This window comes from Pongo pygmaeus, chromosome 14 (assembly GCF_028885625.2).
Source record: "Pongo pygmaeus isolate AG05252 chromosome 14, NHGRI_mPonPyg2-v2.0_pri, whole genome shotgun sequence".
Classification (NCBI taxonomy): domain Eukaryota; kingdom Metazoa; phylum Chordata; class Mammalia; order Primates; family Hominidae; genus Pongo; species Pongo pygmaeus.
The window spans coordinates 36,906,580-36,924,569 of NC_072387.2; the positions used below are offsets into that span (position 1 = coordinate 36,906,580).

The following is a 17,990-nucleotide window of genomic DNA, read 5'->3' on the forward strand; positions in this document are numbered from 1 at the left end:
TTGGCTGCTTGAAGGGAAACAAGTTTTGTGAGCTGCTACTATGTGCTACTAAAGCTTGGGCTAGAAGCAATACACATTTTGCCTCAATTAGTTCTCACAGTCACCCTATGAAGCAAGCATTATGATCCTTATTTCATAAATCCTTTTATCAATAAGGAAACTGAGACTCAGAAAAATCAAATGCTTTGCTCAAGTTCACAGGGAAAGGAACAGAATTAGGATCAGAACCCAGACTCTCCTAACTCTTTTCACTATCCCAGAGCTCTGTCCATCATGTAGGGTGACTTCTGATCCCAAGAAACCTCCCCAAACCTTTCCCACCATGGGGGAAGTCTGGCTCAGAGTCACCTGTTAAAGAGGAAAACTCTGGGGGGCCTCTAAATTCAAACCAGCACAAAGTCAGACACCAGGAAAATTAAATTTTTGTTTTTAAGAGGGAGAAAGAAGATGTGCCTGTCTATTGGTGGACAAGGACAGGGGCAAGGGGCAGAAAACTACTTTATAGTTACATTTTTGGCATAAATTCTAGTTCGTTTTGGTCATAAACATGCTTTGATGGTGAAATTATAGGAACTCTTTACCTTCTACTGGCTGATACATTTTATCATTAAAAAAAAATCTGGCCGGGCGCTGTGACTCACACCTGTAAATCCCAGCACTTAGGGAGGCCGAGGCGGGTGGATCACCTGAGGTTGGGAGTTCGAGACCAGCCTGACCAACATGGAGAAACCCTGTCTCTACTAAAAATACAAAAATTAGCCAGGTGTAGTGGCCTGCAATCCAGCTACTGGGGAGGCTAAGGCAGGAGAATCGCTTGAACCTGGGAGGTGGAGTTTGAAGTGAGCCGAGATCGTGGCATTGCACTCCAGCCTGGTCAAGAAGAGCGAAACTCCATCTCAAAAAAAAAAAAAAAAAAAAAAATCTTACAACAAAATAAAACCATCCAATATTTATCACAATTTTTTTCTCTCCTTGGTAACATATTTTTGTCTGCATGCTCAGTGAGCATGTTCTGGGATGAAGCTGGCCTGTTTTATCACAAACTCCAACACTAGAATGAGTGTCCCGGGGACAGGAGTGTGGGTGAGTGGTGATTTGAGTACCCAACACCCAAATGGCTGCCTATTTGAGCCAGAGCCATTGTCTGGGAATGAATGTTTATATAAATGTATAATGAAAGCACATTTAATTTGGCAACAAAGAGTGTCCAGAAAGTTCTACAAAGTCTCAAGACAGATAATAATCTCCCTCTCTTTTTTTTTCTTTTTTGGATGATGAAATCTGAGGACTTGTGTGAACTCTGCTTATCTGTTTAATGAGATTTTACTGCACGTGCTAACTGTGATTAGAATCTGTTTGTAAAGAATATTGAATCATTTCAAGCTAGGAAACAAAAGGATAGAGGAGTAATGAAAAGCAAATTGAAGCTGTAAAATGTCTTTTAAAAAAATAGGAAGGAAGAAAAAAGCCCATCTGGAACCCTGCCAAAGGGCACAACCGGGGCTGGCCCCCATTATGGCGGCCATCCTGTAGCAGGGTCTGATGTAAACATTCCTCTGCTACTGTGGGTGTCATGTCAAAACATTAGCGATTGTGTGTCTGCCATCAGATTAATAGAATCTGCAAACACTATCTTTTCCCCTCCTCTTTCTTTCTTTCTCTCTTTCTTTCTCTCTTTCTCTTTCTCTCTTTCTTTCTTTCTTTCTTTCTTTCTCTCTCTTTCTTTCTCTCTTTCTCTTTCTTTTTCTTTCTTTCTTTCTTTTTCCCTCTTTCTTTCTTTCTTTCTTTCTTTCTTTCTTTCTCTCTCTCTCTCTCTTTCTTTCTTTCTCTCTCTCTTTCTCTTTCTCTCTTTCTTTCTTTCTCTCTCTCTCTTTCTTTCTTTCTCTCTCTCTTTCTCTTTCTCTCTTTCTTTCTTTCTCTCTCTCTTTCTTTTTTGAGAGGGGGTCTCACTGTGTTCCTCAGGCTGGAGTGCAGCGGCACCATCCTGGCTCACTGCAACCTCCGCCTCCAGGGTTCAAGCGATTCTTCCGCCTCAGCCTCCAGAGTAGCTGGGATTACAGGCATGTGCCACCACGTCTGGCTAATTTTTGTACTTTTAGTAGAGACGGGTTTCGCCATGTTGGCCAGGCTGGTCTCGAACTCCTGACCTCAAGTGATCCAGCCGCCTCGGCCTCCCAAAGTGCTGGGATTACAGGAGTGAGGCAATGTGCCAGGCCCCTCACGTTCTTTTTTTTTTTTTTTTTTTTTTTGAGACGGAGTCTCGCTCTGTCGCCCAGGCTGGAGCGCAGCGGCGCGATCTCAGCTCACTGCAACCTCTGCCTCCCAGGATTACAGGCCAGAGCCACCGCGGCCAGCCATGTTCTCTTAAAACAGATGAAACAATATAGGAGAGTGGATGCTGGCAGAAAAAGGCGTAGCATTGGAAGGAGTGTTTAGACAGAATGGTTCCTGCTCCTCTTGCTCCAGGAAAAGGGCCTGGGCCTTCAGGGTGGTCACAGGGTCAGGCCGAGGGGATCCTGGAGGAGTGACTTTCTTGTGCAGTGAGAGACCTTGTGACGCCTTGGAGCTCATACTGAAAATTACTTCTTGCCTCAATGGAGAAGGGGGAGTGGAGAAGAGTTTCGGGGGTTATGGGCTTTGGGTCGGCTCCCTGGACAATGGTGGAGGGGATCCAGCGTCCTGGGCCACCTCTGTTTAGATAAGAGCTTTTCCGTGAGCGTCTTGGCTCATGCTGCTTCCTGCTCTCGAGGGCCCTGTGGTCCATTCACACTCAGAACATGGCCCTTCTTCCCGGCCTCTGCTTTTCCTTCCTCCTGGCTCCTTCTGCTGGCTTCTAGAGTGAGTGCCAGCAATCTCCCCGTCCTCCACCCCCCAAGCCAGACACTCTCTCCCTCCCAGCTCCCCGCTCTCCTTCACACAGTCTTTTCCAGGGCCAGGGGATCCTCGCGGCCCTGCACTGGGGTAGCTGAAAGGCTAAAAGAGTGGGTGTTTACTTGGCTACACCCAGATAGGAGCCTCACAGAGGATACCTATTTTGTTCATTCACTTTTCTTCTTAGTGAAGGACTAGTTGGTGAGGAAGGGTGATTTGAGAAATAAGAAATCTTTAAGAAAATATTAGGAGTGCCTACAAAAAATATCCTTTAACACATTCAAGAAGGAGGCTTAAAATAGTAGCTGCAGTCACTCAGTGGAGAATATTTTAAGCTATCATTATATTTTGTTCTCACAAAAAGGAAGAGAACAGCTTACTTCTTATTTAGTGGTCAATACTGAAACATCCAGAAAGCTTTTGGGAGTGGAGGTAGGGAATCACAGGTTAGCATAAGAAACATAGATGTTAGAGCTAGTCAGACCTGAGGTGAAATCATGGTTTTATAACATTCTAGTTATGTAACTGTGGATGTCAAAAAACCTGACTATGAGAATCGTAGTCACAGAAGATTGCTCGGAGGACTTAGCAGTCTTGTTGATTTCTTGTATCATTCTAAAATTTTGTCCTTAGATCACACCAGCCCACAAAATCACTTTTAATAAATTCTGCTTTGGTGCTATGTCATTGGCCAACATTGAGGGATGTTAGTTACCAGAGCTGACACTCACTGTGGAAGAAGTGTGGTCAGGGAGTTTGCCTACTATTAGTGTCCCGCAGCGTATGAGAGAAGAAATCATTTCTCTTGGATCTCAGTTCTCTGAAAGGTATCTTATGAGCCCCTTAATCTTGCAAATGTTTGTTTCACTTCTCCTTCTTGCTCTTGACAACCGGAAAGTAAAGCCTGTGGGCCATAACTCCATACTAGTCTTACACATTTTTTCACTTCACCAAGGCTGCTTAGTTATGTATTGTCCTTTTTGTGAACTACCTCAAATTCTTTGGGAATGGATGTGTTCTTAGCATAGCCAACTCAAAAAAGCAACCCCATGCTACCATGTCTTACTAGTTTTATTACAGGCACTAAAAATGCACACATAAGGGAAATAATTTAAATAAAGAATTGAAAGAAGATTGGTTTGACATCAGCAAATATTAGGGTGATACTTAATGTGTAACACACTTAGCACAGTGCCTGGCACACAGGAAACAAATCATTAACGTTAGTTGTCAGTTTATTATCTGATTTCATCAAGAGCTACTTACGTATGGACAGGGACTATGTTTTATTCATCATTATAGCTTTGGTGCATGGCCCGATCACCTGGAAAACAGTGGGTGAGCAACACTTGTCTTTTGCTCAGTTAACTCCCTGATGAGAAGAGTGGATCCTGCCAAAGAATGGCCAGATGAGATGTGGACCCAATCACACATCAGATGTCAACCCTACCTCACATCAGATGTCAACCCTGCCATCTACACTTACCTCAAGTTTGCTGAAAAAGGGGCTCTAGTGACTGCCAAATGACCTCACATACACCCCTGACCTAAGCACTATGTCACCACCATCAGCACCTCTCCATTTGCAATGATGAATATTAATGGACACATGGGATCTGCCAGGGCCCTGGCTAACCTCAGCACAGCAGTGTCAGCACCTGACAAACCAATAGTCATGGACAGTTTCAACTCAGGCAAGGATGCTGACATGCAAAGCAGTGTCATCCAGTCTAATGGCAAATAGGAAACTGACTGGCGGTGGCCTCCTCTTCTTGCCTATCTTCAAAGATAGGCACAAATATTGGCTTGTCAATAATAGCACCATTTTGGCCGGGTGCGGTGGCTCACGCCTATAATCCCAGCACTTTGGGAGGCCAAGGAGGGTGGACCACCTGAGGTCGGGAGTTCGAGACCAGCCTGACCAACATGGAGAAACCCTGTCTCTACTAAAAATACAAAAAATTAGCCAGGCGTGGTGGCACATGCCTGTAATCCCAGCTACCTGGGAGGCTGAGGTAGAAGAATTGCTTGAACCCGGGAGGCGGAGGTTGCAGTGAGCCGAGATAGCGCCACTGCACTCCAGCCTGGGCAACAACAGCAAAACTCCATCTTAATAATAATAATAATAATAATAATAGCACCATTTTATTCAACTAAAACAGAATTTGCTCACTCCTATCTCATGTAAGATGTAAAATCACACCCCCTGCAAGAAGTAGATGATTTAATTCCTTCTGTTATTTAGAAACATATGTTTATTGAAGAGACAAGTCAAATTCATGGGAAAATATCAGAATACAATTGAGCACAGGCAAGTAAAATGACAAGAGCCCATATACTACCATCGGCTGAACAAGACTTGGGTGACTGACCATTTGAATAGCTGAGGTAGAATTCACCAATGAGAGTAGATCCTTGCATACTGTAACTCCTTTGATTTCCTAAATAATCTGAAAAGCCACCATTTCTGGTCCCATTCTGATTTCTTTGGAATAAACAGTCAGAGGATCTGTCCCAAGATGCAAATATATTTCCTGGGAGAACATTAACCTAATGGCATGGATCATCTTTTCAGGACATTAGTGTGTATATAATGCCACTTCAGAAGGAAGTGGCTTTGCAGTGGGCAGCCCCAGAGCTGCCTAAAAGTACTAGAAGTACCAGGTACCTTTCAGCAAACAAACTTAGCACTCGCAATGTGCCAGCCACTATGCTAAGTACTTCACACCTATTATCACATTTAACTCCCTCAAACAACCTTATGATGTCAGTGCTGTTAACTCCATTTGTAGATGAGGAAACCCAGACTCAGAGAGGTGCTTTATTTTGCCCAGAATCATACAGCCAGTGGATGCCAGTAGGTGGCAGAGCCAGGACTCAGGCAACAGAGCCCACGTCCTTAAACTCTAAACTATGTTGCATCTCTTGATGTCACCACACCGGTTTTCAGGATTGTGAGTTTTTGATGTCACCCTACCTGTTTTCAGGATTGTGAGCTTTTGACTAAAAATGACTCATTTTAATGTCTAAGTAGTTGTGACACAACCAATCCTGGTAGTGACAAATGATACGCTTTCAATTGCCTGGTTGATGTTGTGCTGGAAGGCCGCTCACTTACAGGCTCTTTGACATGTTAACCAGGACTAGTGTCCTAATAAGATACTCAAACTCAGCCGGGCACGGTGGCTCACACCTGTAATCCCAGCACTTTGGGAGGCCGAGGTGGGTGAATTACGAGGTCAGAAGTTCGAGACCAGCCTAGCCAACATGGTGAAACCCCATCTCTACTAAAAATACAAAAATTAGCTGGGCGTGGTGGCGCATGCCTGTAATCCCAGCTATTCAGGAGGCTGAGGCTGAAGAATTGCTTGAGCCCTGGAGGCAGAGGTTGCAGTGAGTCGAGATAGCACCACTGCACTCCAGCCTAGGTGGCAGTACAAGACTCTGTCTCAAAACAAACAAACAAACAAACAAACAAAAACTCTCTACCTGATCTGGAAAATGGTAATAATTCTAGTATTTGTCTTAGTCTTAGAGAAGTTCTGTGACAATTAAATGAGATGATGCATATAAAGCACATATCCGGCACTTAACATCCCACAGGTAAATGCTTAATAACTTAGCTATAAAGAAAATAAAAATAGGAACCCCAGGCTATACAGCCTCTATCAACCACCATCTTCTATTGTATTTGGCTCTAGATGGTCTTTAAATACCAATTTTTGTTTTCCTCGCCCTACTTGTTCAAGTACTTTTTTCATACTCAAAAGGGCTGATTTGTCAATAAGGTAGTAATCAGTGATCGTCTTATGTAATTTTCAATGATGATGACAAGGCAAATGGAACATTAAAGACCTAAGAAATTGGAATAACATGCACCCATGTAATGTTTTTTAAAAGGGTGAGTGAAAACCCAAGACTTTGATTTTCAGGCATGGAGGGTAGAGTTTCTGAGACACAGGGCGCATACCACAGGCTGAAGGAGTGCCACAGGTAGAAGATCACCAATAATGAGTCAGTGGAAGTCCATCAGCCTGGAAGGAGGGACAAAGTAGGCTTCCGGCCAATAGATAGCAGAACATCCAGGCACTAGCCAGGTAGTGACTGCCTGGCTCAACCATTCAGCCTCTACTGAAAAAATTTCACATCAGGTCCAAAATTACCTTTCCAATTTTGATTTTTATTTTTTCTCAATCCAAATCTGACGAACCAACCACATTCATCTTTGGCAAGTTCTTTTCAACTTTCCAACCCGTTTGTATGCCTGTGTCACTGCATCACATCTTTGTCCCTCTCCCCTTCCATTTAACTTTCCAAGACCTACCCATCCTCTTTAGGGCCCAGATCCCACTTCCTCCTTGGTGCTGCCTCTAAACTGCAACATTCACCATCTACCACCCATGGTTGACTCATTTGGCCAGATTATAAGCACCTCCCAGGGAGACTCAATACAGTGTTATGGTGGAAATAATAGTAAACAGGAAATCAGAGACATGCATCTAGTCCCGAGCTTGCCATTAACTAGCTGTGAGATGAGATAACTATTTATCTTTGAGCCACAATTTCTCACCTATAAAACAATCTCTTTTTAAAAATTAAATCTTTAACATTCCTTAATTCCGTTTTTTTTGAGATGGGGGTCTTGCTATGTTGCCCAGGGCTGCTGGGTTCAAACAATCCTCCCACATAGCTAGGATTACAAGAGCATGCCACTGCGCCTGGCTCAACATTCTTCAATTCTGAGTGAATTAATCGTTTGAAGTGACTAGGTCAAGGCATGCCGAGGCTGAAATTAGCAGCCTCCATGTCCCCATTTCATTCCCTTATCAACTATAAACCCTCATGTTTCCTCCTTCATTTTCTTTTGACCCCTCCTTTTCATCTCCTTTAATTGCTCTCCTGCCTAAATAGCCATGAGCTTTGTGAGGCCCACTGAGGGCTGAGTGCTTGCTGAATCCTAATCCAGAACGTTAATTCTGAACAATAAATGAGAGAATGGGGCTTCCCTGCCCTGCAAGAGATCAAATACCCCTGGATGGTGGGAAAGTCACAGAAAAGGACAATACGAATAGGGGAAAGTGCCACAATAAGCAGGCCCATTAACTGTTAGTTAGACTTGCCACCCTCCTGAGGCTAGTCTTATTTAGACCTGCTCATCCCACTGGAGTTTATACTCCAGTTTCTACTCCCAACTGCAGATTTGGGGCCCAAGCCAGCTGTAGGTCATCACTGGTTCTCAAAGATATCATGAAGTTTGAGCCCAGTTCAGCTATTTGCTGCTCATCTTTTTCTCCTTTCCTCTCCCATCCTCTGCTCAACTCTAACTCAACAGATGGGTCAGCTCTAACTCACAACAGACAAGAGCAAACCTACCAGGTTAGGCAGGCGCCCTCCCAAACCTATTCCCTGCGGACTTCAGCTCTTTCCTCTGGGAATCCACAGGGATGTCCTCTGAGGAGTCCTATGGGACACCAGGGAAAAGTAACCTTCTGGAAGACCAATCTGTCTAGCCTCTTGTATTTTATTTATTTATTTATTTGAGACAGGGTCTCACTCTGTCTCCCAGGCTGGAGTTCAGTGATGACTGCAGCCTTGACCTCCCGGACTCAAGCCTTCCTCCCGTCTCAGCCTCCTGAGTAGCTGGAACTATAGGCACGTGTCACCATGCCCAGCTAATTTTTTTATTTTTATTTTTTTATAGAGATGGGGCCTCTCTATGTTGCCCAGACTGGTCTCCAACTCCTGGGCTCAACTGATCCTCTCACCCCAGCCTCCCAAGTGCTGGGATTACAGTCATGAGCCACTGTACCCAGCCCTCCCCCTTTATACCATAATCTGAAAACACCTGAGAAATAACTCCCTGAGCTTCAGTTTTACTTATGGGAAAATAGGGCAAGTAATCACCATTCCGTAAAACTGTTGTACAGATTAGAGATAATGTGTGTAAAAGGATGAACATGGCTTTTGGCACCAAAAATGACTTATTGATTAAGTCTATCACAGCTATTATAATGAAGTAGACCATTGCATTCAAGGTGGCAAAACATCCTAGGAGGCTTCTAGAGAAAGTATGAGGAAACAAGGGGCTAGTGATTAGAAGCTCATTATAAGGCACTGTCAGGGCCAGAGTCTAAATCCATCATGCCCTTTCCATCTTCTCAATCCAACAGGTTCTGCTTTGTCACCTAAAAGGGTACTGATTTTACATTAAAGTCACATAGATACCATATTTTAAGAAACAATCTACCAAGTCAGTGAAGATATACTAAAATGTAGATCCCCAGGCAGAGGTGCATGTTTTATAAGTGATTTGTTCTACTTATCTATCACCTAAAGATCTTGTGTCAGGACATTAGTTCCTAGATTCAATAATAAAAATGCTCATTCAATTTTTAAAAATCTGTGAATTTGGCCAAAGAAAATCTGAGAGGTTCTGCCAGTCTTCTTAAGGAATCTTCACAAATTTCGTGTCACTATCTTCTGGTAAGCTGAGAAGCTACATTGAATCTTGCCAAAAAGATTACTATAAAAACCATCCAGCGGCCGGGCGTGGTGGCTCACGACTGTAATCCCAGCACTTTGGGAGGCCGAGGTGGGTGGATCACGAGGTCAGGGGATCGAGACCATTCTCACTAACACGGCGAAACTGCGTCTCTACTAAAATTACAAAAAATTAGCCGGGTGTTGTGGCACGCGTCTGTAGTCCCAGCTACTTGGGAGGCTGAGGCAGGAGAATCAGTTGAACCCAGGAGGCGGAGGTTGCAGTGAGCTGAGATCGTGCCACTGCACTCCAGCTTGGGCGACAGAGCAAGACTCCGTCTCAAAAAAAAAAAACAAAACAAAAAACAAAAACACAGCCTCGCTGAAATCCTACGTTCGGAATACTCAAGCGGCATGGAGGCCGACGTCGCCCAGGTCAAAAAGTTTAATTAAAAAATTAATGTGGTTTAATTTAAAACACATAATGAAATGTTTGATAGCAATTACAGGAGACAGTTAACTCATTAGAAACAATTATTCATCAGATTCACTGTATTACTAAGAAGAGTGGGAAAAGGAGGAAAATCTCACAAAGCAGAGAAAAGTGGCAAAGGGGCCTTTGGCAAATGAACTCATGCTCTGTTCTCAGGACTTTGTATGAAATATTAATAAGGGCTGTTGTCCGAACAGTCACATTAAGCAGCATGCATTTCCTCGTCCAGTAATTATATAACAGAATGCAAGAAGTTTCTCATTAGTAAGTGAACATTCACTTTTGGCTTGTGATGAAAGCCTCCTGTATAAGATGGCCAGTTTTATTTGGCTGTTTGTTCATGCTCAAAGTCCTGCTAAAGTGGTCTTTGGTCAAGTGGTCTTCTTTAAAGTCCTCATTTTGATTCAAGGTTTTGTTTGTGGTAAATTAAAATTCTCTGTAGCATGGCTGAATTGAGGCTGCATACCCAGACACACGCTGCATAGAATATATGTTGAGACACATGGATGCATACAAATTGTATGTATACTTAGGAAGAATGTGATCAATATTAAAACATGAGGTATGTGACCGTATTTCCAAAAGAAGAGGTCTTAAATTATAGCTTCCCTCAGACATCTGACCTACATTTTGCCCCCAGGAAATGTTGACTTTTTCCATTTTTATATTGTTAAAACTTTCATTGTGTAGGTGGAAAATAAAATATGGGACATAAAACTGTTACAGCATAAAAATGATAGACATTCATGTTGGCAGTCAATTAAATTTGGGTCTTTGAGTACATTTCTAATTAACTACCATTAACAACTGTCTTGTTTCTGTCCTGTTAATTTTACATACCCCACTGATGCACCAAACTATGTTTCCCCCAAATGATCTATCCCTAACACATCCCTAATGACTCAGGCCCTCCTTTCTTTGCCAATTTGCTGACGTAAACAATAGAGAAATGCAATTAGGCAAGCCCCTCTCAGATGCCCTTCTCAGAGTTCCTAGACGCCTCTGCTTTTCTCTGATATTGTAGGCCACCCCACCCCCCCATCCCCAGATAGAAGGCAGTAAACCACCCTTACTCTTAGAGTGGTCAGCTTTCTCTTGACACCATCCACCCCCCCTCCCCTTAGTACTCTACTGCTGGTGCACATGAGGAGTGTTTCAGACATGAGATGTCACATTGTCATTGAGAATGGCGGGAAACATTATTTTCTAGTTAACTTCTAAAGCATGTAGTTATTTTAGACTCCAGTCCTGACCTACTTTAGAGTTTTGCAAGCAGTTCCTTGAGAGTCCATGTATGTCTATTAGATTTTTCTTAGAAAACCCACCATTTTATCTAAGAAAGTCAAAAGAATAATATTCTCCCTCAACCTTCCATGAGTTGAGAACCCAACATTTTTCACACCCTGAAGGGACTCATCTGCAAAAGACCAAATAAAGCAGGGAAAGCTTTAGAGCTAACTGGGCAGAGAATGAGAATGCCTTCATTTGTGTGGGCTGGATCGAGGCTGGCAAGGTGGTCCAGGTTGGCACTGCAGAAAATACGGCTTGGCCCCAATGGTGGAGGAGCTGCTGCACTTTTTTTTTTCCTTACTGGGCCCTTATTAACATTATAATCACAGAGTCAGTTCTGTATCACAGAGTCTGTACCTCCATTTAAGACTTTTCTGACAGCCATTCTACTTTCATAGGTTGAAATTTTCTGTTAATTTGTTACCGATCCTCAGAGTTAATGGTCAAATTGCCTTACAGTTTATAAGAAACAGAAGGGAAACATCAGTGTGCAAACACTGGGAAATACTTTCAAGCCTTTTTGAAGGAAGAAAATATAATTTACAGTGATTTTCTAAGTTAACTCATTCATAGCTGTGTATGATAGTAAAGGGGAAGCACAACCATTGCCATTTACAGAAGGGGAAATAGAAACACAGATTAAAGAACTGGCCAAGGTCACACAGAAGTCAGGGACTGTGCCAAGAATAGAACTTGCTTCCTTGATTCCCAATTCTCTATCCTTGGGAGGATGTAGTAGATATTTTGCAGATACATATATAGATCCAATAAGTAATCACCAAATATGTTTAATCTTGTATAATGCAAACATAAATGCTAAAGACAAGTGGTATTACCTTTATGTTTTACATATGGTTGGTGCCTAATAAATATTTGTGTGATGAGCAGATGGTTGACAGTATATTTAGATTGAATATCAATGACATGCCAAGTTGCTTTGTAAGATGTCAGCAATATTAATGCAATGTAGACAGAAATGTTTCTCTACATATTTTGACTAGTTATCACAGATAGCCTATAAAGAAAACGAGATTTTTTCACAAAGAACCCAATGTTACCTAAGTTTTTTTTTCCCATGAGAGGGGAATAACATAGTATGTGGTACAACTCTGTCTATTATAATCAATCAGTGTTACTTCTTTCTTTGAAACTATGATTTGTGATAGTTAGATAGGGAGAGAGAATTAAACTGGACTGTGGTCTAAAGAATGTGTGCTCTCAAAATAAAACTGCAGTAATCAAAGGCTGCAGGCATTGAACCTCCCTAGAGTAAAGACCCAAACACATTCAACATTTTAGAAACAGATCTTAGTTTTAGAAAGAAGAAAAGGCAATCCAGAAACAACCAGGTGGACTCTAGACACCCATGGAGGAGGTGATCAGAGCTCATGAGAGTACCGGGAAGGAGATCAGCAGAAGCTCCCCACCATCCCCTGTTTGTGGGGAACAGATGAGCGCAAAGACCCACTCAGGCCACACAATTGTCTAGTCAGCTACCCGAGGGTCTCCTTGGTATTCAAGCACACGTAAAGAAAAGCAGGCTTTCAACATCTTAGATTCTTCCTGAGAAAATAGTGATCTGCAGCACAAACTGATTATGCCAAGACTGTCCTTGCCCTATCCTCTCCTGGGTTCCTGAAATCCACCCTTTCCATTCCACAGAGAAGGTCCCCTTCCCTCCAGTCCTGTACTATTATTGTTCCTTTAGAAACCAACCAACCTCCTTGCCATGGACAATCTTATCCAAATAGTATCTCCTGTGAGGCTGCATCAGTACTGTGGCAGAGTTCACGGAGGACTGTAAGATCAAGCGGAGCTCAGTCTTTGGGGGGTTTACTAGTACTACTTAGTTGTTCAAAATGCAGGGGGAATGTGAAGTTCTAGAAATCGAAAGTGGACTGGCTGAGCAGGCATCAGCTCCCCCACATGCCCACTCAGCCCACCCCAGCCTCAGCCAACCCACAGGGCAGAACCACTTCCTCTCATGACGGGAAACCAATGAATGGGGCAGGCCACACGAACTGGGAGAATTACTTCATTCCCTCATGACACCCTTCCATTTACTCTTCCTTTTACTTTTGCCTAACTCTTCTGTAGTTCCTTAATTTTTTTTCTTCTGAAAAGTCATATTTTCCTGAACTCCACAGCCACCCTCCACCCCAGACCTACTAAATTACTATTTTTAAAGCACAACAAAACTGTATTTTACATTCCATAATTTGCATTCATTCCTTAGAAATGTTTGGCAAAACTGCTCACTGTTGTGAAACTAGCTCTATAGTAGGCAGAAATATCCTTTAAGTTCATTAAAGGTTCTCAGGTCTTATTTAAAGAAATGTACCCCAATGCTAGCAATGATTACAACCTTGCAAATCTGTGGCGCTCTGTAACTTTCTAAATACATTACCTCATTCGATCCTCATAGTCTCTCTATGAAGTGTATATCATTATCTTTATTTTATATGAGCAGAGGCTGCAAACTACAGACATGTGGAAAGCACTATATGCTTAACATCCTTATGATGCTCTCTGGCTTTTTGCTCAGACTCGTGGGAGCAGGTTTAGGAATATCTATTTAGAAGTCTACCAGTTGGCTGAGGATGAGAAAAATAAAATATTCCACCTCATTCAGTGTTGATAACTTATTTTGGTGTTATTAATATTAAAAAGAGATATCATAGTTTTCTTATCACTTTTCTTTTCTTTCTTTTTCTTTTTTTTTCTGAGACGGAGTTTCGCTCTTGTTGCCCAGGCTGGAGTGCAGTGGTGTGATCTCAGCTCACTGCAACCTCCACCTCCCAGGTTCAAGCAATTGTCCCTGAGTAGCTGGAATTATAGGTGCCTGCCGCCACTCCTGGCTAATTTTTGTATTTTAAGTAGCGGCGGGGTTTCATTATGTTGCCCAGGCTGGTCTCAAACTCCTGACCTCAGGTGATCCTCCCGCCTTGGCCTCACAAGGTGTTGGGATTACAGGTACGAACCACTGCACCTGGCCCCACTTTCCTTTTTTTAATTAAAAAAAAAAAACTAAAAAGGGGAAAGATTCTGCTTTATTTCTTCTTGATTCATTACCTGTATGAGCTTAAAAGTAATCATCCTTTCCCTCCTCTCTTTTATTCCTAATGTTTTATAAGAACAAATTCTAGGCAAAATAAAAACCACAATATTACTCAGTTAAAACTTAGCTCGCTTTCATAACACATTTTACTACTTTTTTTTTAAAGGGTGACATTTTTAGTTGAACTATCAGTAGTTATAATAACTTAACATATTTACGTATTTATTAGACTCTAAGATACTAAATAATTTGAGTTAGGTCTGAACCTCTTTCTATATTAGATACACTAACTGTCTGGCCATATTAAACCAATTAATAGTTTTGAGCTCCTTAAACAATTACATTCTGTCCTCAAACTAAAGGAATGCTTTGGCCGTGGATATATATAGATACACCCTTTCACTAGAGCCTAAAATTTAAATGCCAGGAATTATTCTACGTATTTGAGAGTAATGTGCATATATTAGTCACCCAATCTCTTTTGATGATCATTTATAGACACCAGTATGCAAATATGTTATCATATAACTCAAAATAAGTGCAATGGAGGATTTCTTACTCATGTGTTACTAAAATTCCTGTCTACAACTGAATCTAAGTTAGTCTAAGTGTATATAAATATGTTTATATAAAGACATATTTGAGAACTTTTGGTAATTAAAGAGGGCTTCATTTATCTATAAATTTTAGCTTCATCTCTCTGACAGGGTGAAAGAGTGGTTCTATTTATTTTCTAGTGTACAAAGTTTCTACATATATTTCTGAAACACTTCTAAGTTAACTGTGCTGATTTAACCAGCAAGCACCAAATCTGGGCCTCACACAGGTAAGCTACTCAATTAGTACCTGCTGACTAATATACATCAAGCTGTCATTCTTGTACATCAAAGATGTGTACACTTTTGACAGATAATTTCAAGCAGCAACGTATTAAAGAAATAAAGCATATGCAACCTTAAACTTTCATTTCTGATCAGTCTTGTAAGTAGTGAAAAAAAAATGCCTTGAACAGAGAATAATTCAAATGGCCAACAAACATTTAAGGTAATGCTCTGAGTCTTGAGACCATTCTGAAGGGAATAAGACATGTTTTCAGGCCTTGGCGAACTTACTCCATTACACAGAAGAAAGATCCCATATACCACAAAGAAATTGAAAAGAAAGCTAGTGTTTTCAAAGTTCCATTCGAGGTGGCCTCATTCCCCAAACCATATTTTATTAGCATTACTTAAACCCAAATTTATAATATTATGTTCTATCACCACAATTGTTATTTTCTAACATAGTTACTAGTTCTAATCCTAGATAGAATAGAAATTTTAGATTTAATATTGCCAAAACAAAATTTAAACACATTTAGAAAAGGCTCTGTTATTCCAGAAAAATTTAACTCTACACTTTTATCCAAATCTAATAGCTTCAATTATTTAGTAATTTTTTTATTTATTTGCATGTTAGGTTGGCACATATGTCAAGACCCTAAAGGGATGGGTCCATAAATATTGATGCATACCCCAAATTTGCAAAATAGTATAGAATTTCAGTAGATCTCACTGTCTTTTGCATTAAACATTCACAGTGGTAAAGAAGATATTTAAGATTTGTAAGTCTTCTCTATTTCTATTCTTAGAAAATGACACTCAAATGAGAAATCAGATGTGTGGAAAATAGCTACTTCCCAGGAATTCCATAGCTCACCAGTAACTTTCCACTCTGAGAGTAATACACCCTAAGCAAAATGAGTTGGAATTGTGGGAAGAATCTAGAAAATCAAATAGCCACTTCTATCTGTTTATGTTAGGATTATGCTTTGTTTACTTTTCCTATTAATCTTTTTTTTTTTTTTTTTCTAATAACAATCCTCCTGAACACTCTGCAAGTGGAGTTAAAAGTAATAAGGAAAATAGTTTGGCATAATGATAATCCTTGGGCAGTTTCAATAATATCTTATTGTTGCACCTACCAATTCTATTCCTGTTCTTCAAATTAGCTCCCATGAACTATCCTTAGTATCATCCCTCTAGACTAAACAACAAGAGGAAAAAGCAAACAAGGCTCAGTCATCAACAGGATGCAAGGAAATGCTGCACAATTAGCAGAGGGTAGGGATGTATTCATTTAGCAAATATACACTGAGTATCTACTGTGTGCCAGCCTTGGCCCAGCCTAAAGATACAAGGGTGCTCTCAATCAGCTCTTAGCTTGGAGAGAGACAAACCTTTGCGCATCAAGTGATGTAACAAGGGCGTGAACAAAGTGCTGTTCATCCTGAGGAGGAAGAAGTGATTCTGAACGAGGCAGTCAGGAGAGTTCACAGAGAAGGTGACGTAAGAGCTGAGCCATGGGGTTTGATAAATAAAGCCCTCTTAGGAGGCAGGCAATGGGTGGAGGTGCATTTCAGACAGATGGAAGAGCAAAGCCCAAAAGTAGGAAACATAGTGATCACTGGTGTTGGGAAGAACTTGGATCATAACCAAAGAATACAAAATGAAAAATGGGAATGCTAATGCAACTGACATAGTGGTATCGCCAAAGTCTAGGGATATTCAATTGAGAAACAGGAGACCAGAGTTCCAACCTGAGCTCATATAACAGCTCATGGAAGGACCTTAGTTTTGTGCTTGTGTTTCTAAAACTGTAAACTAGAGAGAAAAATTATGAAATTTTTAGCCAATGGTAGGGTATATTCAGTAAGAAAGAAGAGTAGCTGTTGCCCACCTTTTTCCAAGGCAGGGAGAGCCTTTGCCTCAAATATACGGTACATCCCATCTGCAGATTCCCATCTGCATCCATTAAAAAATCTTAATTCCAGGTGTCAAAAAGTATTTGAAAGTTAGTAAGAAAACTGACTGTCCCTACCTTGCTTCGGAATGATTATGGTTACAGGGGTGCCAGAACCACTTGATTGTAGGTTGAGGGATACCATATGCGGTACAAGTCAGGATTTGTCTGCTGCCCAGTGGGTAGAGAGCTGGGTCTGGAAACGATGACACGGCCTTTTCGTAAATCTGGGGTTTCACTGGAAAGGAGATGAAGAACGGGACAGAAGTCAAGAGCAGTTCTAATGACTTTCTCCTGGGCCACACATGAAGGACCACATTCTCACTGGTTTTGATGTCAGGGAAACAAACAAGAAACAAAAAACAAATAAACCCTCCTATTTGTCAAGAAAATACAGATTTTAAAAAATAGTAGCAGGGTTTTGAGATTATTAATAATTTGATTCCATGGTATGTACATTGTGATTACAGTGATAAAAGACCATGCCGCCTATGGAATACAACAAACAAACACGAGATCGTTAAGGTGGGAACTTAACATTAAGTGTTTTTTCAAATGATTATTTGAAATTTTGCCATCTTTGATGTTGTTACGCTGATTTTTGAATTCGTAAAGGTTCACTAATTTGCTGCCTACCAGAACCAGAAGAAAGTATGAACAGCAAACTTACCATTGACAATTAGAGTGGCAGTGAGGTTTTTGAACACATTTGACTGTTTTATGCTCAGCAAGATTGTATAATTCCCTGCATCCTCTTCAGTTAAGTCCTTGATAATTAACGAGTAGCCACGAGTCAAATAGCGAGCAGATTTCTCAGTTGCAGGTAACCCCTCTTTTAACCTGTGGTTAAAAACATGATCAGTAAGTCATTTCACACAGCCTCTTAATATCACTTTGATAACACTGACATTTAAGTTTTTCAGCTCAAGTTGACCAGTTTCAAACCTTTGATCATCAGTGTTGATTTTTAAAATGTAGGCATTAACTTTTGAGTAAAAGCAGATATGATTTTTAGAC

The 17,990-nt window shown here is 41.2% G+C and overlaps 1 protein-coding gene across 4 annotated transcripts in view; it reads right to left on the minus strand.

Annotated features, from left to right (window-relative positions):
• Nucleotides 1-17,990, minus strand: part of FLT1 (fms related receptor tyrosine kinase 1) — a 194,829-nt gene that overhangs the window by 109,986 nt on the left and 66,853 nt on the right. For all 4 annotated transcript variants that reach the window (XM_054446522.2, XM_063650729.1, XM_054446523.2 and 1 more), the window contains exons 9-10: nt 17,644-17,813; nt 17,052-17,211 (exon numbers count right to left, since the gene is read on the minus strand). In XM_054446522.2, coding sequence (XP_054302497.1) covers nt 17,052-17,211; nt 17,644-17,813 — 330 coding nt within the window. The remainder of the gene's footprint in view (nt 1-17,051; nt 17,212-17,643; nt 17,814-17,990) is intronic.